The following is a 22,317-nucleotide window of genomic DNA, read 5'->3' as shown; positions in this document are numbered from 1 at the left end:
ACAGAAAAATTCTTTTATGTAGTAGTGCCGTTTGCTGCGCAACCATCTCTAGGACGTATTTGACCTAGTATTATAAGGAGAAGGGAATTAAGTAAACCTTTTGTGTTAGTTAGGTGTGAGAAAATGGAACTATTTATCCCCTTATCATGTTCATGTGATCAAATAAGTGTAGGATGTATTAGTGCACTTGGGGACCACAAGTTAATTTTGGTAGTATAATTATGACTACAGCCAATTAACCAACCGCAATGACAGCACACATACCTCCAGAATCCATTCGGGGCTACAAGCCTACACAATCTCGTCATATGCGTGGCACCGCTGGGACCAAGCACACTGGAACGACGACCAACGGAAATCTAGCAAACACGTACTACTAGTACTAGTACGATGTAGCACCTTGTCACGCGTCGGCCAAAACTAGGCTCAGGTGAGATCGTACTCATGGGGTCATGGCTATAAGTATCGACCGACGCCAGCCAACTCGCAGTTGGGCTTGCTCTCTCTCGATCAATCGCGCGTCCTCCGGTCGGTCGATCGTTTTCGCCATAAATTTGCATGCGTCGTCCCGTGCGCGTGCGTGCATGAGCCAAGATGAGCATGTCGACCGGGAGTCACGGTAGCTTGCAAACGGCCGCGCCGCGTAGATAGTCACCGTCGACAAAGCCCCAACAATGGCAGAGAACAGAGAGGCGTCTCGCTTTCTCCCTTTCCCTTCTCTTCTCTCTGCCAGCACGTACTGTACGGGCCCAGGGGTGTCAGTGTCAGTGTCACGCTATCAACAGCGAGTGTTAATTATAGGCCCCGTTAGTTATAAAACACAGAGCACAAGATATTTACTATGCAATCATCGATCCTCCGTGTAGAATTCATCCACACGTTCCAGAACTTGCTTGGTCGTCCATATACTTGCTTGCATTAATTATTGGAGATGATCAAGAACTAGTTTACTTGCATGATGACACCAGTAAAATAACAGTGTTGTTGAAAGCGTCTCGGCTAAAAAAGAAGCTTGCACAATACACTGCTTGATCACGTCTTATCATCCTTTTATATTGTGCTTGTCACCATTAATTCACCAGCGCAGTTTATCCGATCCTTTTACTAATAAAATCAGACGGATCTAGAGCGATCGATCGAGCTGGTGGATACATCATCAATCTCTCCTGGGTTGAAACTGAAGCGTTCGCTGACGCCTCTCGACGGCGGCCATCGTCGACGATTCGACGGCGACGTCGTCGACGCCGAAGGATCACATGCACGCCACGAAGCAAATTACTCCCCCGTCCTAAAATATAAGCCCTTTTTTACTCTGGCACATTCTCCGACATGTTACTTTGACCGACAGTATTTTTTTTATAAAAATGAGATGTTTTAAATAAAAAGAGTTGCATATTATGATTGTTTGTTTAATAATAAATCTAGTAACATCAATTTTATATTGTTGATCTTTTTTATTTTTTATATTAATAGTTAAAGTTAAAAATGTTTGACTTGTCACTGTGCTAAAAATATTTATATTTAGGGATGGAGTGAGTAAAGCGAAGTGCTCACATATTCGAGCAGGTGATCTGAGGCGACTTAGTTAGACCAAATCCAGAAGAAAAAAAAACCCACTTGATTGAACCGATCTCGTCTTTTCTGCAAAAATATGATTGAACCGATCTGCAACCCGAATAGACGTACGACCTCGTCTGAAATTTCCACACATATCATCACACAAAGGTCTCCAAACCGAAAAGTCGTTTAGATTTCAAACCACAGTGCCTGATGACTGAGCCCTTCGTAGTAGATTAGTAGTAGAACGCGATACAGTGCACTAGCTGGATTCGTCCGCTTGGTTAAATTATTCTACCATCATCGTCTAATTAATCGTAAATGGATCTTCCAATCAAAGAGAGATTAAGAAAGATGCTCAATGCGACTTTTTCTGGCATCCTTTTTCGGGTAGCTTTTTATCCTAATCCTCGATCGACAAGCACTTCTCTGGCTAAGACAGAAGTAACGGCGCGTTCAAACTTCATGCATTCACCACTGAACTGGTTGGATTATGTCAATAATTCAACTTGGTATTCATTAGTTAGTCTTCCCAAAAAGGCAAAAACGTGCAGAAATGGTCTAAAGTTGTTACCAATGTGGGCTTAGCTAGTTATCGAGAGTTATTTGATCGTCATGCTTATCTTTGTATACCGCAATATACTCCCTCCGTTTCGTTTTATTTGACACCGTTGACTTTTTAGCACATGTTTGATCGCTCGTCTTATTCAAAAACTTTTGTGAAATATGTAAAACTATACGTATGCATAAAAGTATATTTAACAATGAATCAAATGATAGCAAAAGAATTAATAATTATTTAATTTTTTTTTGAATAAGACGAGCGGTCAAACATGTGCTAAAAAGTTAACGGTGTCAAATAAAACGAAACGGAGGGAGTATATGCTAAGAAATCTAATAAAACCTAGTGTAGAACTGGTAATCCTTATCTTCCTTAGAAGTTTGTCACGAGCAAACACTGATGAGGTCTACTTGGACATTACGTATATGACATTTTAATATAGGTTGAAGTTTTGCGCCGGGCCGATATATAGCTAGGTTGAAGTTTTGCGATGTGTACCTTTGAACACGATAATTTTCTGTACGAGATGTCTTCATGAAAATTAGAATACTAAATATCGGAAAGTCAAGATACATAAGTAATACGCTCTAACATATCGATGTCAGTTTATTCTACTTTTAGCAATGACTCGTGAGCCAGCAGAATTTGCTTCAATGTACTAGGCAGCTGCCAAGGATGCAAAAGTACAATTCATTTTGAAATTTAGAATTCAATTATAAAATTAATTCTAGTCAGGTTTTTCACTTATTTATTTTCATGAATGCTAAGAAAACAACTATAAAAAAGCCACACATTTAAAACTTTTGTTTTTTTTAAAAAAACAGAACCTAAAAGTATTTCCCTATTTTGAAGCTCCCAAGGACTAAATGAGGGCTACCCTTATTTTTCGAGTCCTCAAATTATGACCCCAGATTCAGTTGTAGCCCCCCCATTGTCAGCACATATATATTTTCTTTATCTTCTATTTCCATATACACCACATGTTTATTTCTTGTTTTTCACACCATCGTAATTCAAACATAAATATAACACTTAAAGCCATATTTTCGGACATGGAAATGACATATCTAGTTTATAGTACTATCAACGTCATGTTCCAGCAGTGTTGTGCTAGGGTTGCTTACTTCAAGCAGTGCCGGGACGGAGGAGGGGCGATGACACGGTACAGGAGATAGTGTGCTTGGTGGCACAAGGATAGAGGAGCTCGCTATCGGTGTGAAACCTTATGAAGGAGGTTGGCGACTTGTGAACAATGGATGTTGAGGAGAGTTGCGGTCTTCTTATTTTAGGGCTTTAGTGTTGTATTTCTTTCCTTGTCTTCAAAAATTATTTAGGAGGTATGTTTAGGATATTACTCAAGTTAAGTCTAGAATCATTTATTGAATCCCTCGTACCATGATAATAGTATGGAGCGCAAGAAGGAAGGAAGCCACTAGTACATCATTTGTATATGGTTCATAATAAGATTATAAATATGTACTCTAGCACATGTTTAAATGTTTTCGTCTTTTAGAATATAAGAGCTCTGGTCAGTTTAGCATTTATGTAGTCATTTGAAATTATATCGTAGCACACGACATTCTAGCTACAGTGTTGGATTAATCTACACCATCCGATCTCCAAAATCTCACAGCTAGTACTCCACTATACAAACCGACACTCGTGGGGTACGTCACTGCAATACTGCATCCTCCATTCCTCCGATGCATCATGCCTGTACCCTACAACGTACAAGTCGCTACAAACAAATCCCCATTGATTAAAGAAAAACGAACAAAGCAACACGGACTCGATCAGAGCCAATAAAAAAACAATGAAGAAATCCCCATGCGTCTATGTGAGGCTGCGACGAAGCTGCCCCAATTGACCACGTTCGCTGTAGCCGCGCCCCGCGCATAAATACCCCGCCGCTTCCCCCCTCCCATTCCGCAGCATCACACAGACGACGCAGCATCAGCAACACACACACACACACCGAGCAATCAATCCATCACACACAAACACAAACAAACGCACAGGGCGCGAGAGCTCGAACGAGAGGAGGAAAGGTCGGCAATGGGGAGGGCGCCGTGCTGCGAGAAGATGGGGCTGAAGAGGGGGCCGTGGACGGCGGAGGAGGACAGGATCCTGGTGGCGCACATCGAGCGGCACGGGCACAGCAACTGGCGCGCGCTGCCGAGGCAGGCCGGCCTGCTCCGCTGCGGCAAGAGCTGCCGCCTCCGGTGGATCAACTACCTCCGCCCCGACATCAAGCGCGGCAACTTCACCCGCGAGGAGGAGGACGCCATCATCCACCTCCACGACCTTCTCGGCAACCGGTACTTTTCAAGCCACTGTCCAATACTAGTTTACTAATCTTTTGCCTTGGATACGCGAAAGATTTTGTCTCGGATTTGTTTATTGGTTAATTAACTCGATTTGTGGCGAATGATTCAGATGGTCCGCGATTGCAGCGAGGCTGCCGGGGAGGACGGACAACGAGATCAAGAATGTGTGGCACACTCACCTCAAGAAGCGGCTGGAGCCGAAGCCGTCGTCCGGCCGGGAAGCCGCCGCGCCCAAGCGAAAGGCGACCAAGAAGGCTGCGGCGGTGGCGGTGGCGATCGACGTTCCGACCACCGTGCCGGTGTCGCCGGAGCAGTCGCTCTCGACCACGACGACGTCGGCCGCCACCACCGAGGAGTACTCGTACTCGATGGCCTCCTCCGCGGATCACAACACCACGGACAGTTTCACCTCGGAGGAGGAGTTCCAGATCGACGACAGCTTCTGGTCGGAGACGCTGGCAATGACGGTGGACAGCACCGACTCCGGGATGGAGATGAGCGGCGGCGATCCTCTCGGCGCGGGCGGTGCCTCGCCGTCGTCGAGCAACGACGACGACATGGACGACTTCTGGCTCAAGCTGTTCATCCAGGCCGGTGGCATGCAGAATTTGCCCCAGATTTAATTTAGGCAGAGAATTGGCCTCTTGGGTCGATCTCTTGTTCATTTTTCTTACCACCACTATTCTTTGAATCTTTGGAGCTGTGTAAATCTTTACAAAGCGGAGAGATTGATGGGAAACGAAAGAAGGCAATATTATCTTTCATGGCGGTGTTCATTGGAGAAAAAAATGAGGTCGATCGTGACTAGGTGAAAGTAAGATGTCTGCGCCGCAGTAGTGATAGGCGCAGATACGTACTTTGGTCAAAACTTTTGACCCCTCAAATTTCTTGTGTCGAAAGAGAAAGGCGAAATGATCCAAAATTCCAAATAGATAGATGCTTCACGAGATCCCTTTACGAAAGAGCAAAATTTCAATACTTGGACGCACCATACGCCAGAGTTTGAAAAATCTAACATATTCGGATCTATTTGATACAGGCCTAACTCCTACTAGATTTTTATGAATATATTAATGTTATAACATAGAATAAGGTGGTTTTAAAGTCATAACACTTTAGTCTAAATATAAATAAAATGGCTTGCTCAAACAACACCAGTATATCAGCTATATATATCCAACTCCAAGAACAAAAATACCACCAATATATCTACAGCTAGCTAAGTCATGGCTTTATCTCCAACTACTAAATACAACTAGTACTAGTCATCAATCCATGTCGTATATGGGCCATAGTCATGCATCTGTCTTCTATATGCATTTACTAAATTTTTCTATGGTATCAGATCATAGTGTTTAGCATTTCCTGACAAAAAAAATGTAGAATAAAACATGTACACATGCAGCTAAACATTAATAAAGTTTCAAGTGGTACTACTTCATTATTCTTCGGGCTAATTAAAAGTTTGCATTCGAGCGTTTAGATCATGGTCAAGTGGAAAGGTAGCTTTGTCGATGCAAATTAATTACGAGAAACATGTTTACAGTATTCAGAGTTAGGGATTTCTATCCATTATCTAATAAAATTAATAAAAGATATGAAAGCGTGCACATATATTTTGAAGTTGCAATATACCAGAGATAGGCGTTTAGCAACTCAGCAAGACGACTATGACGATGTATAAGGGAATATCCAAAGGTGAAGTAGTAATTAAGGTGCATGCACAGAGAACAACTTGAAGTTGTAAAAAAAAAACTGTAAAACCAGCTCCCTAGAAATTCCTCTTGTCGATTGGCAGAGAAGATTCGTCATTTCTGAAAAATAAAAAAGACCCTTGTATAGTTGTATATTATGAAATGTCTTGACAGTCACATGTCTCACACGCATACTTGGACTTCGATTCTGTAAATATCCACAAACGGTACGGTGAAGATTTGGATAAAATGTTTTACGAGCATTTCAAGAAGATTAGTAGCCCAGCGATCCAGTCACAGTAGTATATACTCCCTCCGTTTCACAATATAAGTCATTTTAGCATTTTTCACATTCATATTGATGTTAATGGATCTGGACATATATATCTATTTAGATTCATTAACATCAATATAAATGTGTAAAATGTTATAATGACTTACAGTGTGAAACGGAGGAAGTAGTACTCAAAAGGAAACCAGAGTGCATCAGAGCGGCGATGGCCGGGTGCGTACACTGACACCGCCTGCGGCCGGCCGCCGCCGCCTAGCTAGCGGCCTTGCTCACTGCTGCCAGCCTGCCATCGGGACGCCGTATGCCGGTATGCACGCCACCGCCGGTCCGCCGCCCACTGCGCTCGCACACGCTGCCCGGCCGTCCTCGGTTTGCCGCCCGATCGTGTAGGGTCGCGGTCGAGAGCTGCCGAGGCGCGACCATGGCGGCTTGGTACGCGCGCCGCCGCCGCGAACGGGGCCTCCTTCATAGCCGCAGCCTTTCCACCCTCGGCGCTAACTGACAAAAGCGACTCCCCCGGCTGCGCCCGCCGTGAGGAAAGATCCGGCTAAACGAAGGCGAGGAGAACATGGCGTAATAATGTGTAGTATAAGGGTGGTTTTCGTGAAAAGGTACCTCCGTCTCAATCTGGACAGCGAACGGCCCCATCCAACGGCCGGCTGCCGAAGATCGAGCGGTGGTATTTTGCAAGATAGACCCTGGTTCAGTGGTTTGGGTCACAGTCGTCGATTACGAGTACGATCGTAAATTTTGCAAACTAGTCCCTAGTTTAGTTTTGACGTGACCAATGGTAGCAATCGTTACCGACGGCCACCCCGCCTCGCCGACTCGAATGGAAACCCCCTTCCTATGGATGATGGACTCGCTGTCGTCACAGAGGCAAACGGAACACCGGCAGAAACGAGCGAGCGTTTGCGGCTGCGTCCCGCGGGGAGAACGGAGAATTTTTCACAGGCGTACGCGCGCTCTGCGGCACACGAGCAAAGGGCCGTCGCGAGGGCGAGGCAGAAAACACGAGATGGCGCACGAGAGTGCACGTCTACGATAGCCTGCGGCACGGCGGATCGGAGGAATCGGTGGCCAGTGTGAATTGTCAGTGGGACGTTGTGCCATTGCAGTTTTGCCAAACGATCTCTGACAGGCCTATTAATGGGCTTACACGTGGGCAAGATCCTATAGTGCAATCTAAGCCCAAAAGCGAAACCACGGCCGACTAATTCAGGACTCCGGCCCATATCGTCAGATCGCATAGGAATACATCTATTTTGCCTCTCTCAACTATTGCTTTTGGTTAAATCATATCCCTTAACTATAAAACTAGATATAACACCTCCCCCAACTTTATAAACTGGTGCAAATTGACTTCTTCGATGGCTTTGGAAGCGGTTTTTTTTGTTGAAGTGGCAGGTTGACTTGATCTAAGTGTGCTAACATGGCAACCTTGACATGGAATGAGTTGAAAATACGAGTCTCGCATTTAAGTGACAAAGGTAAAAATAAAAGCTCGCTTTGAACCCGCTGGTGGAGTTGCCGACGCCACAACCGAGAGGGACGACAGTGGTCGGCCGACGACTCATCTCCCCGTGCGCAGCTAGCCGGGAGCTCCCCCTCCCCTATGCGCGGTCCACGGGAGCTCCTCCTAGCGCGCTGCCGGTCGGTGAGCTCCTCCGCCCGTGCGTGGCCGGTCAATGACTCCTCTCTCCCTGTGCAGCCTACCATGAGCTGCTTTCTGCACGTGGCTGGCAGGCGAGCTCCTAACCCCGCTCGTGGCCCGCTAGGAGCCCCTCCTCGCGCGCGGCCGGCCAGCAAGCTCATTCCCCCGTGCGTAGCCAGTGGGCGACTCATCTCCCCACACACGGTAGGCCGGCAATCTCCTCCCCACACACGTCGCAGGCCATGTGTGTGGCCGACCGACGAGCTCCTCCTTCCATGTGCGGTCACCTGCAAGCTCCTCCTCCACATGTCACAAAGCTTGGTACCGTCGCCGCCGTGTGGCATCTGCTGCTGATGGATGGTGAGAGAGAAGCAAGAGATGAAAGAGGGAGAGGGGGAGGTGTGGGAGAAGATGAGATGAGATGGAGGGTGCTGGCAAGTGGGTTCCACCTGATGACTCAGCGAATCAATCTGCCACGTTGGATGAAACCACCTCCTACACTAAAGGAGGTGATTTGCACCGATTTTGATAGACGGGGTGACGTTATATCCGGTTTTATGGTTGAGGGATGCGACTCAACCAGTAGCATGAGTTGAGTGAGACAAAATAGACTTATTCGATGGCATATGGTAGGCGTAGCCCACCAAGTTCCAAGCCCAAAAGCGGACTAGTGACCATCTCCGCCATCACTTCCACTGCTGCAAGCAAGCCCAGTCCAACTAAAATCTTTGGCCCGCCGCCCCGACTATGTGTGAACTACCTCAAGGGAAATATGTCCAACTTATACTTCCTTAAGGGAGTACCTATGCATTTTTCGAAAGATTTTTATAATCACATTACACAGATTTTTAATTTTTAGATTAAAATTCAATAGACACAGTAAAAGGCAAAAAGCAACTAAGAAGCACCATAATGGACACTAATTACCATATCTTCAAGAAAAAGACTAAATCCAATATAAAATTTAAAATTTGCATGCGAAGATTCAAAAATTACACTGTAACTTACAAGAAAATGCACTGTAAATTTGAGTGAAAAAATCGAGTGAGAGATAAGAAAAAAAATCTTTCAAGTGAGATATAGAAAAATCGCTTCCTCAAATATATGTCATAATTCGTACCTAACCGGTTTAATTTGACTCTATCGACTCATTGTTATATTTAATAAAACTCATTATATGTGACAAATATTGCTAAATTTTTCTATAAACTATACCAAATCTAAATAAGTTTGATTAGTAAAAAAATCAAAATGGCTTACCCTAAATTAAAATGGGTAATTAGCGTAGGGAGTAATTACCCATGCGAATCCGGAAAGGGCAAATGTCGTTTTTAAGATGCGCTTATCTCCCGTTTCCTTGATTAATTTGTTCTTGACTTCTCTTGGCAGCTGGTTGATCAACGTCTGCCTACCTACTTTGCCAGTTCAGACATCATCCTGAACGGAGCTTTCATCCTTTCGGAAAATGTATCTCGTGGACTGATACATATTGCTTGTACAATCTTCAGAACAAAATTGATACCCATTGTGGAATTTCAACGTCAAAGCCGCTACGTTTCTTCTTTCTTGTACAATATATTCTGTCAAACGAGGAGTGTGGATTTTAAACTTATGAGGAATTAAACTACATCTAATTAGAGATCTTCCGGCTAGTTTCACAATGTGGTGGGTCAGATGACTTCGGTTCGAAGCCCCACTTCCTATTAGAACCTTCTCTAATATTCGTGTCTTTTTTACAGCTAATTAACGTTTAGCCGCAATCTTTTTTTTTCGTTGCAACATGTAAAGGTTAAATTTGACATTACATATTTGTGGAGTGATATATCATATATTAATATATCTTGTTATATTTTACTAATTTTTTTATAACTATTTAAGTGACATGTAAATACGAGAGGATGTTCTCTTAAGAGTTTTGAATAATTCTCGTCAAATATGCCTTTGGCCTGTGGGAACCCAACATTTTTCACATGAATCTGACCATATCTGAGAAGATGTCTACTCGTTGTGCTCGCTGAAACGCTGAATCAATCATTTTCAATCCTTGGTTTTCTTGATGCACTTCTTCCTCGGCCTGTATATGTCCACATGTGCAGTCAACCGATCGCGTTCGTATTGAATGATGAATGACGCGATCGATTGCGGTTGCTGTTGGCACCATTCACAATCGCTGGTTCGTTTTAGATATTTTACAGTGCTCAATCTGAACAGAAACCTTTCCATGTCTCCATGATATAGCAGATTAAGCGCAACAAAAGCAGGCAGAATCACAACCATACCAGAACACGTACAGTAAGGACGATGCTTCTTCCGTTGATGGCCGTGCTGATCGCCTCGGCATGGCCGGCGGCAGCATCGACGACGACGGCTGCTGCACAGCCAGCCGCCGCGTGCCAGCGCCGGTGCGGCGACGTGGACATCCCCTACCCGTTCGGCATCGGCCGCGGCTGCTACCTCTACACCGGCGAGGGCGACGTTACCTTCGGGCTCACCTGCAACCGCACCGCCGACGGCAGCTACCGCCCCTTCTGCTGGGAGTACGAGGTCCTGGACGTCTCCCTCCGCCGCGGGCAGGCGCGCGTCCGCAACGACATCAACCGGTGGTGCTACAACACCACGACCCGGTCGATGGACGCGGAGAGCACGTGGTGGTGGGACGTCTCCGACTCGTGGTTCCATGTCTCCGACGAGGGCAACCGCCTCGTCGTCGTCGGGTGCAACTCGCTCGCGTACGTGACGTCGGTGAACGAGACGGAGTACATGACCGGGTGCATGGCCACCTGCCCCAGCGTGGGGCGGCTGGAGAACGGGTCGTGCTCCGGCATGGGCTGCTGCGAGGCGGCCATCCCGAGGGGGATCAACTCCTACGTCGTGGGGTTCGAGGAGAAGTTCAACACCACCTCCGGCGCCGTCGGCCGGTGCAGCTACGCAGTGGTGGTCGAGGCCGCCTCCTTCGAGTTCAGGACGACGTACGTCACCACCGGCGACTTCGTGGAGTCCACCGGCGGCAAGGTGCCCCTGGTGCTCGACTGGGTGGTCGGCAAGGAGACGTGCCGGGAGGCGAGGCGGAACGCCACGGGCTACATGTGCGTCAGCCGCGACAGCGAGTGCGTCGATTCGAGGAACGGCCCGGGCTACCTCTGCAACTGCTCCGCCGGCTTTGAAGGAAACCCTTACCTCCTCGACGGATGCCAAGGTAAACTACTCGTATATAATTCTGTTTCAGAACTTCAGATAAAGATTGTGTATTTGTTTGGTTTTCTGAAGAAGGTACTAGTAGTGAAAGAAACAGAGTAATTTGCTTTCTGCAGATATTAACGAGTGTGAGGACAGCAGATTCAAGTACCCGTGCTCTGTTCCTGGTACCTGCATTAACACTCCAGGTGGATTCAGATGTTCTTGTCCTGATAAAACTACGGGCAACGCTTACTTTGGCACATGCGAGGCCAAGAAATCTCAGCTCGGAGTTCACATCGCAATTGGTACGCCATACGCTCTCTAGTACATTTTGAGTCTTTGACTAGTGATTATCTGCCGATCATGTATGTGTAGAGCTCCATAAATTTCTCTGTAACCACCCCCTTTACTGCAGGTGTTAGCATTGGCATAGCTCTACTAGTAATCATCATGTCTTCTGCTTACATGATCCAGCAAAAGAGGAGGCTTGCCACTGTAAAAAGGAGGTACTTTAACCAGCATGGTGGCCTGTTGCTATTCGAAGAAATGAAGTCAAATCAGGGACTATCCTTCACAGTGTTTACCAAAGAAGAGCTAGAAGAAGCAACTAACAAATTCGATGAGCGAAATGTGCTCGGGAAAGGAGGCAATGGCACTGTCTACAGGGGTACTCTGAAAGACGGTAGAGTGGTTGCGATCAAGAGGTGCAAGCTAATCAACGAGAGGCAGAAGAAAGAGTTTGGCAAGGAAATGCTCATTCTGTCCCAGATCAACCACAGGAACATCGTCAAGCTCCATGGATGCTGCCTAGAGGTGGAGGTCCCCATGCTTGTCTACGAGTTCATCCCGAATGGCACCTTGTACCAACTTATCCATGGCGGGCGACACGGGTCGCGCATTTCCTTCGCGGCGCGTCTGAAGATCGCGCACGAGGCCGCCGAAGCGCTTGCGTACCTGCACTCGTGGGCTTCACCCCCAATCATCCATGGCGACGTGAAATCGCCCAACATGCTCATCGACGAGAACTACACCGTGAAGGTTTCGGACTTTGGTGCTTCCACACTGGCTCCAACAGATGAGGCTCAGTTCGTCACACTTGTTCAGGGGACCTGCGGCTACCTCGATCCAGAGTACATGCAGACATGCAAACTGACGGATAAGAGTGACGTGTACAGCTTCGGTGTCGTTCTCCTAGAGCTGCTCACGTGTCGGAAGGCACTGAACCTTCAGGCGCTCGAGGAGGAGAAGAATCTCTCGTCACACTTCCTTCTAGCTATGAGTGAGAACAGGCTCGAGGGGATACTGGACTCCCAGATACAAAGCGAGCAGAGCATTGAACTGATTGAACAAATGGCAGATCTAGCAAAGCAGTGCCTGGATATGTCTAGTGAGAAGAGACCCTCGATGCGTCAGGTTGCAGAGGAGCTTGACAGGCTAAGGAAGCTAGCAGAGCATCCTTGGGGACGGCATGAAAGTGAGGAGCTGAAGAAATTGCTTGTTAGAGGATCGCCAAGCACGTTCTCTGAAATAGAACTTAGCAATGGGTATGTCAGCTTGACTGACTCGGCGTATCTAGGAATCCAATCTCCACGGTGATGCCATCTCCCATTGTCACCATTCGGAAAAAGAAAATCCCATTGTCTGAGAGTCAAACAAGATTGCTGCATCTTTTCACACTGTCTTCCAAATGATGTATATTGAGTACTAGCTGTGTGTGTACGCATTCTCGTTAGGGCTGCCTATGCATTAAATTTGACCGATGTTATAATTCAATCACGGTGTAGTTACATTATAACATACGAATAACTACAACATAACTTACATGTAACTTTCTAGATCCTTTCGTAAGTCGTAACATTCTATTTCTTTGAAATAGAGGTCGTGGAATCAATTTCTCTCTCATGTTCGCAGGCTGTAATTCTTTTACTTCCTTGCACAAATCTTAAAATAAATCTAACGGTTCAAAATTATATGAAAGTTAGATATAAGTTACATTATAGTTATATGCAAATTACAATATAATTAAATTGTAATTATACTATAATTACGTATGATAAATTTTTAGAAGAAAATTTATCGATAAATATATAGCAAAATTTCTATTGTTTTGTTTTGTTGACTAGAAAAGCACGTGCACACACATTTCCTTCCATCTACTCAATCAACGTGGGCCGTGGTTTACTCTCGGCATTCGGCAACTAATACGGCCGACATATTATGCTAAAAAATAAGTTCACTTCTACTCCCTTAAATATATGATGTATCTAATTCATATCCCTCGATCGTAAAACCGAGTATAATAACTCCTTCAACTATTAAAACCGTTTAAAATCACACCCACGACAATATTGAAGATGGTATTCACTGACATAGCAGTTCAGTCATCACATGAATTATCAAAAAAAATATAGAGCCCACATATCATCCCTTCTCTCCCACCTTCATTCCCTTACCTCAACTCTCTCTCGATAGATCAATCATGTTCGTCTAGGACAGTTCTACTTGTCAGGTGTGCAACAAGGGCCCCGTTCCTTTCCTCCCAAAAGAATGGATTAAGTTTTAGATTTTCGTGGCACGCTTTTCAAACTACTAAATGGTGCGTTTCGTGCGAAAAATTTCTATATGAAAGTTGTTCTAAAATATCAGATTAATCCATTTTTCAAGTTTTTAATAAGTAAAACTTAATTAATCACACGTTATTACCACCTCGTTTTACCTGAAACACTTAATTTTTATTTTTAGTAGATTCAAACACCACCTAGGCCCAGGATGACCACTGAACCGGTCCTTGCAGACGTAGCGAGGCAGATCCGACGACTCCACCTGCTGGTAATCCTTACACGCGGCGGCACACAACACCACCTCGTCTGCGTAGCGGCAGGTTGTGGGGTTCGTCTTGGTGCCGAAGGCCCTGTCGCATCAATACCCCCTACGGCCTTGACGTATAGAAGAGGCTAGGGTCGGCACCCAGTACACGTCATTGCAGATGAGTGGGCTTGAGAAAGGTCCCGGTGCATCTTGGCACACCTTGCACTGGGCAACGCACTGGTTGAGCTTTGGCTCGTCTCCTCCACATATCTCCTTCCTCCAGCAACATCGGAACAAGGCAACGACAGAGCGGGGTTACGACGAGGGGGACCCCGCCTGCTTCCCTTTGACCCTCTTTGGCGATGCACAGGAGCGCCGCCGCGTAGCCCTTCCCGAGAGACACTGTTGTTGAAATCCTCATTGTGGAGCGTCGCCGCCGTTCCCTCCCCCTCCAAGGGCGGCCGCTGTCGAAATCCTCTAGAAAAAGGGACCCGAAGAGTGACATTGTCTAGAGGGAAGAGTCTGAACTCTGCTAATGCTCTGTGTCGCGCCTCCCATGCTTCGAGTGCGGCACCGAGAAATACCTCCCCGCCATGCGCTCGCCATCGCGCCCTCCTCCTTGATTCGAGCTTGCCGAGGTGACCTCACCAGCATCTATCTGTCAGCGAGGGACAGAAGGCGGCATCGATATGGTTCACTGAAGGACGACGCCGCCATGCTCAGACTTCCCTCATCGCCAAGCTCCCCCATTCCCGTGACGAAGGGCAGAGCAAAAGCTCGAGGATGACCTCATGCTCTACTCCCTCTCCTTTGTCTCTATTTGTGCACCCAAATCAGCATTGGCCTGGTCGGGCGGAGTTCCCCGTGGCCTCAAGCTCTAGAATTATAGGAGCGCGGGAGGGACGGATTTCTTCAAGAGCTCACCATCACTAGATCTCGCTGCCGACATCATCGATGCAACCCAAGGACGGGTGCCAGCAAGAGGCGAAGCTCGGGGACCACCGCCAATCTCCACCCATCGATGCGAGGTGTTCCTGCATGCTTCCTTTGAATTTTTCTTTCATAAAATTGTTGGTTTTTGTAGGAGAGAACGAAACCAAGAGGGCGAGGAAAAAAATACTCACATTGACATGTTAACCCACAGGCTGATTTAGCCGGTTGGACTAGGTCAACGAGCCATATCAGTGAAAACTGCCTTTAAAATCACCTAGGGAGTCCTTTTTTTTACTAGTTTTAACAGTTGGGAGGTCTAAATTTCTGGTATTGTGGTGGAGGGATACGAATCAAATTAAACCCATATTAGGAAATCAAAGTAGACTTATTCCTATTACCAACTTTCACAGCTCCCTCCCAGCCCTGCTCCAGCAAATAGGGTCTATGAAAACAATGGAGAATTGGATCCAGTCTGGGCCGTGGATTGGCTTGCAGATCCAAGTTGGGCCGTGGACACATCGCCCCGGGAAGTCGGGCTGTTTCTTCCCCTCACGGGCCTGAAAAGGCAGCCCAAATTGGACAGCCGCGATCCAATCTGGACCCATCCATGCTGGACCCGAAAGCTTCATTGGGCCATTGCTTCCCCGCGCGGCCTATAAACTCGGTCCAACACCACGAGGGAGTAGGGTGGATGAGCACCTGTCGTCACCTCTCACTTAGAGAGTGGTGAGTATACCCTATCAAATATATACTCACACACTACTATTACAAATCCACACAGGACAAAAAAGAAAAATAACAAAGAAAAAAGGGGAAAAAAAAGAGAAAGCCTCCAAGCACGCCGCCGCCGCCCTCGCTTCTTGCCGCCGTCGCCCCTCTTCCCTCTCGCTGTCGCCCCCTCTTCTACGTCGACCGCCAAGCTCGCATCCCGGGCCTATGCCGAGCTCGCCGCCGCCGCCCTCGCATCCTGCCGCCGCTGCCGCCTCCGGCCTCGCCGTCGCCCCCTCTTCTGCGTCGGCCGCCAAGCTCGCCTTCCGTCACCGCCGAGCTCGCCGCCGCCGTCTCCGGCTCGCCGTCACCCCTCTTCCCGCTCGCCGTCGCCCCCTCTTCCGCCTTGGCCGCCTCGCTCTCCTCCCGCCGCCGCCGAGCTCACATCCCGTGCCGCTGCCGAGCTCGCCTCTTGCTGCCGCCGCCTCCGGGCTCACCGTCGACCCCTCTTCCCGCCGCCGTCAAGCTCACCTCCCGCCGTCATGGCTCTCGCGTTGGTCGCTGCCCTCGCCGCACGCACCAGCCGCTGCGTCGCCGTCGTTCTCGCTTGGAGAGGGGTGACGCGACCCTCCTTTGGTCGCTCGCCCGGCTCGCCCGAGCCTCGGGCGGCTGCATCCGGCCAAATCGGCCGGATCCCCCCATCCAGCATCTGGGCGGAATATTTTCCTCCGGGCTGCCCTATCCCACTTTCGCCCAGCAACCAAACACTTATAAAAAATGGGCCGCCATGTTCTATCCACCCAAAACCCTCCATCAAACACATCCTTACCGGCGGTGCCGGCTTCCTTCACCGGTCTCCGCCGCGCGCAGAGCTCCTCGGACCTCGGGCCTCCGCCTTGTATTCTCGCCTTGCCGTCGGCGCGAGACCCGCCATCGCCTGCCTCCATGGACTGCTGGATATATCGGTAAATTTTTTTAAGCACCCATAGTCCCGTGTCAAAGTGTGAAAGTAAAAATTTTTAACCTAAATCCAGAGCACCGCAGCTCCATTGTCAAAGTTGTTCATCTGATTGGACAACAAACCGACAGATCGGACAAGGGAGGACGTCACAGCCTACGAAACACCGCTCGGACACACTCTGACGGAGCTCGGATAGTCGGATGTCAGCTCAAGAAACTGTCTTTGTTCGGTAATATACTGAGCAGATGTGCTAAATCGAATGCCGTGTCAGTACAGTTTCAATAGTTTATGATGGCGTTTGCACAACGGATAAACACATTTTACATTGTCAAGCTCTCGCTGGGGCTCGAGAATCCGACGCTGATACAGTGACGTGCAGGGGTGTGAACTCCGTTCTCCCCTGAAAGAATCAAAGAACTCCGATTTGACACCCTGGTTTCCATGAACACGTGCCGTTTGAGGGTTTCAACTGCCTGTCTTCTACGATTGGCTGGATGGGAGAAAGGGCCAAATAACTGCAGAGTTTGTTGGGCGTCTGTATTTTTATATTATAAGCAGAAGTGCATATCTTTCCAGTTCTCTTACGTGCAGATTCAGAGAACTCCATATTTTACACGGTTACAGATAGTGTTTTCCTAAACCGTGTCGATAACTAAACAATTTCTGAATCTAACTCATGTGTAATGTATCATGATAGTAATAATGCTACTATATATCCTGTTCGATGTGTACCCTTTGAGACTGTTCCATTTCAACCCACTAACAACTGTTATCAAAGCTAGGTCATAGCTCCAACAACCGGGTGTAAGAACGAGTCAAGCTCCGCCAGTGAGAATACAGGTTGAATTCGATCTTACGGCACTTTCAGTCAGTTGTCTGAATTTTTGTTCCGCACTTGGTGCCATCTAGTGTACTAGCTAAGTGTGGTTCGGTATCTAAACAACAATTCTCCTCCTATTAATTCGTCCATACGAATAATTAGGTGCGGCTGTGTCTTGCTTGGCATCGAAAGTTCGAAACCGCACCTGACCCTGACTAGCCAGATCATTGCCGGAATTATTTCGTATCGTTGTTTAAGAATCTGTCAAACAGTGTTACGGTAGCAGCATTACTTGTTCCTGTTTAAGAATCTTTTAGGAATACATGTCTGGCTTCTGTTCATACGTAAAGGGGAAATGGACAATAAACAATTCTTTGAAGCAGTGAGTATCTAGATCGAGATCAATCCTTTTCGAGACCCACTCTTGTAGCTTGAACCTTAAGATCAACGTACCTGCATCAGCCAACAAATCACACATAGTGTCAGATTAAGGCCCCTTTTGAAAAACTTCACACCCATCGGTGTCATGTTTAGGCGCGGTGTCTGCACGCGTGCAAATGGGGACATATTTTTCATTTGATCCCTTCAAACCTCGGCTTTGGTTTCACTCAAGTCCAAATCTCGATTAGTTCGCATAAAGCAACGCGATTAGCGCGGATTAACTCGTCCGGGACAGTTGCACCAACGGCCAAAAAAAATGCTTCTTCCACTGATCATCCTTGCCCTGTCGGCGCGTTCGGCGGCGGAGGCGGCGGCGATGCAGCCGAGCGAGACGTGCCTGCGGCGGTGCGGCGACGTGGAGATCCCGTACCCGTTCGGCGTCGGCAGCGGGTGCCACCTCGAGACCGGGGACTGGACGTTCGTGCTGAGCTGCAACCGCAGCGCGGACGGGCGGCTGAGGGTGTACAACTACGAGATCGAGGTGGTGGACGTGTCGGTGCGGCGCGGGCAGCTGCGCATCTACAGCGCCATCAACCCGTGGTGCTACAACGGCAGCACGTCCGCCATGAACGGGCAGAGCAACTGGTGGTACGACATGTCCATCACCAACTTCCGCATCAACGACGCGCTCAACCGCTTCACCGTCATCGGGTGCAACTCCCTCGCCTACATCCTCTCGCCCAACGGCACCGCCGGCGCCGACCGGTACATGACCGGGTGCATGGCCATGTGCCCCGGCGCGGGCCGGCTGGAGAAGGAGAACGGCTCCTGCGCCGGCGTGGGGTGCTGCCAGACGGCCATCCCGGCCGGCCTCAACGGGTACCAGGTCTCCTTCGAGGAGAAGTTCAACACGTCGGCGATCGCCGGGTTCAGCCGCTGCAGCTACGCCGTGCTGGTCGAAGCCTCGGCGTTCGACTTCCGCGCCTCGTACGTCACCACCGACGAGTTCATGGCGTCCAACGGCGGCCAGCTGCCGCTGGTGCTCGACTGGGCCATCGGGAACAATACGTGCGAGGAGGCCAAGCGGAACGCGTCGGCCTACGCCTGCGTCAGCGCCAACAGCGAGTGCGTCGAGTCCAGGTACGGCCGTGGCCGCGGCTACCTCTGCAACTGCTCCGCCGGCTACGACGGCAACCCCTACCTCCTCGACGGCTGCCAAGGTGAGCTCCACATAGGCCGCCCGTTGCTCCGGTGTGCCAATGCCGTTCAGCCCATGAACCATTTTGGTTTCTTGCCTCTGCAGATATCAACGAATGCGACGAGAGCAGGTTCAGGTACCCGTGCTCCGTTCCTGGCACATGTGTCAACACTCCTGGAGGATTCACCTGCACTTGCCCTGACAAGACGATAGGCAACGCTTACAACGGCACATGCGGGGATAACAAGTCCCAGCTCGGATGGAAGATCGCCATTGGTAATCTCCAATGTTCTTAAGTTCTTGTGAAGAATGCCTAGAACAGAGTACTGGTACTGATATAGTATTGTGTTACTGCAGGAATCAGCAGCGGGGTTGTGATACTGATAGTCACCGCGTCGTGCGTGTACATGATCCACGCGAAGAGGAGGCTGGCAAAGATCAAGAGGGAGCACTTCAGGCAGCACGGTGGGCTGCTGCTGTTCGAGGAGATGAAGTCGAGGCAGGGCCTGTCGTTCGCGCTCTTCACCCAGGAGGAGCTGGAGCAGGCGACGAACCGGTTCGACGAGCGCAACGTGATCGGCAAGGGCGGGAACGGCACTGTGTACAGGGGCACCATCGCCAAGGACAACGGCGCCGTGGTCGCCATCAAGCGGTGCCGGCTGGCCACCGAGCGGCAGAAGAAGGAGTTCGGCAAGGAGATGCTGATCCTGTCCCAGATCAACCACCGCAACATCGTCAAGCTCTACGGCTGCTGCCTCGAGGTGGAGGTCCCCATGCTGGTGTACAAGTACATCCCCAACGGCACCCTGTACAGGCTCATCCACGGCGGCGAGGGCGGTGCGTCGGCGCGGCGCATCCCGTTCGCGGCGCGGGTGAGGATCGCGCACCAGGCCGCCGAGGCGCTGGCGTACCTGCACTCGTGGGCGTCGCCGCCCATCATCCACGGCGACGTCAAGACGTCCAACATACTGCTCGACGAGGACTACGCGGCGAAGGTGTCCGACTTCGGGGCGTCGACGCTGGCGCCGGCGGACGCGGCGCAGTTCGTCACGTTCGTGCAGGGCACCTGCGGGTACCTCGACCCGGAGTACATGCGGACGTGCAGGCTCACCGACAAGAGCGACGTGTACAGCTTCGGCGTCGTGCTGCTGGAGCTCCTCACCTGCCGGAAGGCGCTCAACCTGGAGGAGCTGGAGGAGGAGAAGTACCTCTCGTCGCAGTTCCTCCTGGCCGTCGGGGAGGGCCGGCTCGGCGAGATCCTGGACCCGCAGATCAAGGGCGAGCAGAGCATGGAGGTGATCGAGCAGGTCGCCGAGCTGGCGAAGCAGTGCCTGGAGATCTCCGGCGAGAAGAGGCCGTCGATGCGGGAGGTCGCGGAGGAGCTCGACAGGCTGGGGAAGCTGTCGCTGCACCCATGGGGGCAGCCCAACTCCGGCGAGCTAGCGGCATTGCTCGGTGGATCGCCGAGCATGGCTGCTGATTCTGATCAGATTGAACTTAGCACTAGCACTAGAAACATTAGTTTCAGTGATACGGCGTATATTGGGATCCGATCTCCACGCTGACTGCACGTTTTTGCGAGAGATAGTTGCAGGCTTGCAGCGATTTTCAGCCACTAGGCAACTTTAACTTAGAACGAGAACGATGGGGGTTCAAATGTTCAATCACGTAGAACAATGAGCACTGAATTTCTGCATGGTTGCAAGTTTGTAGAGAGAACTGAGGAAGTGTTATCTAAAAATGCAGTAGCGAAACTTAAGTAGGTGTTTAAAGCTAAAGAATGGTCCAATCACATACTTTCTTTGTCCCGTAATATAAAGTATTATTGTCATTTTTTAAAAAAGAAAGAATTGGCGAAAGGACAAGTCATGGTACAAATATGATGTTTAGAAAAATAAAGTAGTATAAAAGGTGATTGTGGAGAAATGAACAAGTAAAAAAGTGACGGGTAGAGAATATACTAGTATTAAAGTTAGTAAGTGAGAAATAAATTGATGTATTGGGATTGCAAAACCCCTTATATTTTGAGGCAAATTTGAATGGCATAATTCCTTATACCTAAATATATATGGTTACATGCAATTAAGTTGTACTAGATTTTTTTTATTATAACTAAATACATCGTCGATATCATGATGTTGCAAACCACAGTCAATTATTTTTGCAAATGGTCCAAATAAAATCACATATCTTGATTCAAGGCTGAAAATTGAATGAAAGCCCAAATATAATCGTGCCAATGAAAACATAACAAGCTAAATGGTGTATATCAAATATTTTAAAATATACTGTATATAAAGTACTTCCTTTGGGTTTTAACGTTTGGTTCCATTGATATTTGGATATATGTTTGATTATTCGTCTTTGTTTAAATTTGCTGTGCAAATATAATGAAATATAAGTTATGCATGAAGTAACTTTAATGATAAAACAAATGATAATTACATATTTTCAATAAGATGAATGATCGGAGATATGCCTAAAATTCAATAGCCTCAAACATTAAAATTAGATTAAGTACAATTATACCTGTGAAAATAAAAAACGAGAGTTATCTTTTGGATATATTAATCTGATTTTTTGTTAAAAACCGGTCGTTTATCAACCACAATTATGTGTATGGAAACATAAGTTAAGAGACATGTATCAAAATCATTTAGACATATAAAATCTATCACCCACACATAACTGCATGGGAGAAGTTGCTAGTTAAAATAATACTCCCTCCGTCCCGAAATATAACAACTTTTAGCCCTTAGGATTTGTCCCAAAATATAACAACTTCTACACCAACATTCTCTTCCCAACCAATCACAAGCCTCCACCATTCACTTTTCCCACCTACCTCCACTACTCATCCAATTACAACCCTCCCCTACTCACTTTTACCTACTTTCTTAATAACCGTGTCCAACTCTAAAACTTTTTATATTCTGGGACGGAGGGAATACTATATTTCTATATGATTTAAGTTTTTTTTCATGTTGCTTGTCTAATAATATAAACTGAGTGCAAGATTCTAAAACTTTATGGAAAAATAGAAAAGAAAGTCAAATTTCTCTCCCAATTCTTTTCAAAATTTGAAAACAAATGTAGTTTCTTTGTCTTTTTGATTCGAAACAAATAAAGGGTCCATTTAGGGACACTTCTAGCAGCTGAAGATTCTTCTGGAAGCTGCAGCTGCCAGAAACTCGTCTAAATAGTTTAGATTTTCACTCAGATTCTAAGAGCATACGCAGTGTTGC

The 22,317-nt window shown here is 47.9% G+C and overlaps 3 protein-coding genes across 3 annotated transcripts; all 3 read left to right on the top strand.

The window, feature by feature from the left end:
• The first annotated feature begins 4,053 nt into the window (after nt 1-4,053).
• Nucleotides 4,054-5,374, top strand: LOC127764459 (transcription factor MYB30). Its single transcript, XM_052289340.1, has 2 exons — nt 4,054-4,437; nt 4,556-5,374. The coding sequence occupies exons 1-2, from the start codon at nt 4,175-4,177 to the stop codon at nt 5,067-5,069; spliced, it is 777 nt and encodes a 258-aa protein (XP_052145300.1). The 5' UTR covers nt 4,054-4,174; the 3' UTR covers nt 5,070-5,374.
• Nucleotides 5,375-10,302: 4,928 nt separating this feature from the next.
• LOC127764458 (putative wall-associated receptor kinase-like 16) lies at nt 10,303-13,113 on the top strand. Its single transcript, XM_052289339.1, has 3 exons — nt 10,303-11,282; nt 11,398-11,568; nt 11,679-13,113. The coding sequence occupies exons 1-3, from the start codon at nt 10,388-10,390 to the stop codon at nt 12,857-12,859; spliced, it is 2,247 nt and encodes a 748-aa protein (XP_052145299.1). The 5' UTR covers nt 10,303-10,387; the 3' UTR covers nt 12,860-13,113.
• Nucleotides 13,114-18,173: 5,060 nt separating this feature from the next.
• LOC127762291 (wall-associated receptor kinase 5-like) lies at nt 18,174-20,874 on the top strand. Its single transcript, XM_052286734.1, has 3 exons — nt 18,174-19,094; nt 19,178-19,348; nt 19,430-20,874. The coding sequence occupies exons 1-3, from the start codon at nt 18,191-18,193 to the stop codon at nt 20,635-20,637; spliced, it is 2,283 nt and encodes a 760-aa protein (XP_052142694.1). The 5' UTR covers nt 18,174-18,190; the 3' UTR covers nt 20,638-20,874.
• The last annotated feature ends 1,443 nt before the right edge of the window (nt 20,875-22,317 follow it).

Source organism: Oryza glaberrima, chromosome 2 (genome assembly GCF_000147395.1).
Source record: "Oryza glaberrima chromosome 2, OglaRS2, whole genome shotgun sequence".
Lineage (NCBI taxonomy): Eukaryota > Viridiplantae > Streptophyta > Magnoliopsida > Poales > Poaceae > Oryza > Oryza glaberrima.
Note: the sequence above shows the minus strand (reverse complement) of the source record. Positions and strands in the feature narration are given on the sequence as shown.

Excerpts from the sequence above, each read along its gene's own strand:
- LOC127764459 (XM_052289340.1), top strand. The coding sequence starts at position 4,175 with ATGGGGAGGGCGCCGTGCTGCGAGAAGATGGGGCTGAAGAGGGGGCCG. Across the intron at positions 4,438-4,555 it reads CACGACCTTCTCGGCAACCG|ATGGTCCGCGATTGCAGCGA; the intron begins GTACTTTTCAAG and ends CGAATGATTCAG.
- LOC127764458 (XM_052289339.1), top strand. The coding sequence starts at position 10,388 with ATGCTTCTTCCGTTGATGGCCGTGCTGATCGCCTCGGCATGGCCGGCG. Across the intron at positions 11,283-11,397 it reads CCTCCTCGACGGATGCCAAG|ATATTAACGAGTGTGAGGAC; the intron begins GTAAACTACTCG and ends TGCTTTCTGCAG. Across the intron at positions 11,569-11,678 it reads CGGAGTTCACATCGCAATTG|GTGTTAGCATTGGCATAGCT; the intron begins GTACGCCATACG and ends CCTTTACTGCAG.
- LOC127762291 (XM_052286734.1), top strand. The coding sequence starts at position 18,191 with ATGCTTCTTCCACTGATCATCCTTGCCCTGTCGGCGCGTTCGGCGGCG. Across the intron at positions 19,095-19,177 it reads CCTCCTCGACGGCTGCCAAG|ATATCAACGAATGCGACGAG; the intron begins GTGAGCTCCACA and ends TTGCCTCTGCAG. Across the intron at positions 19,349-19,429 it reads CGGATGGAAGATCGCCATTG|GAATCAGCAGCGGGGTTGTG; the intron begins GTAATCTCCAAT and ends GTGTTACTGCAG.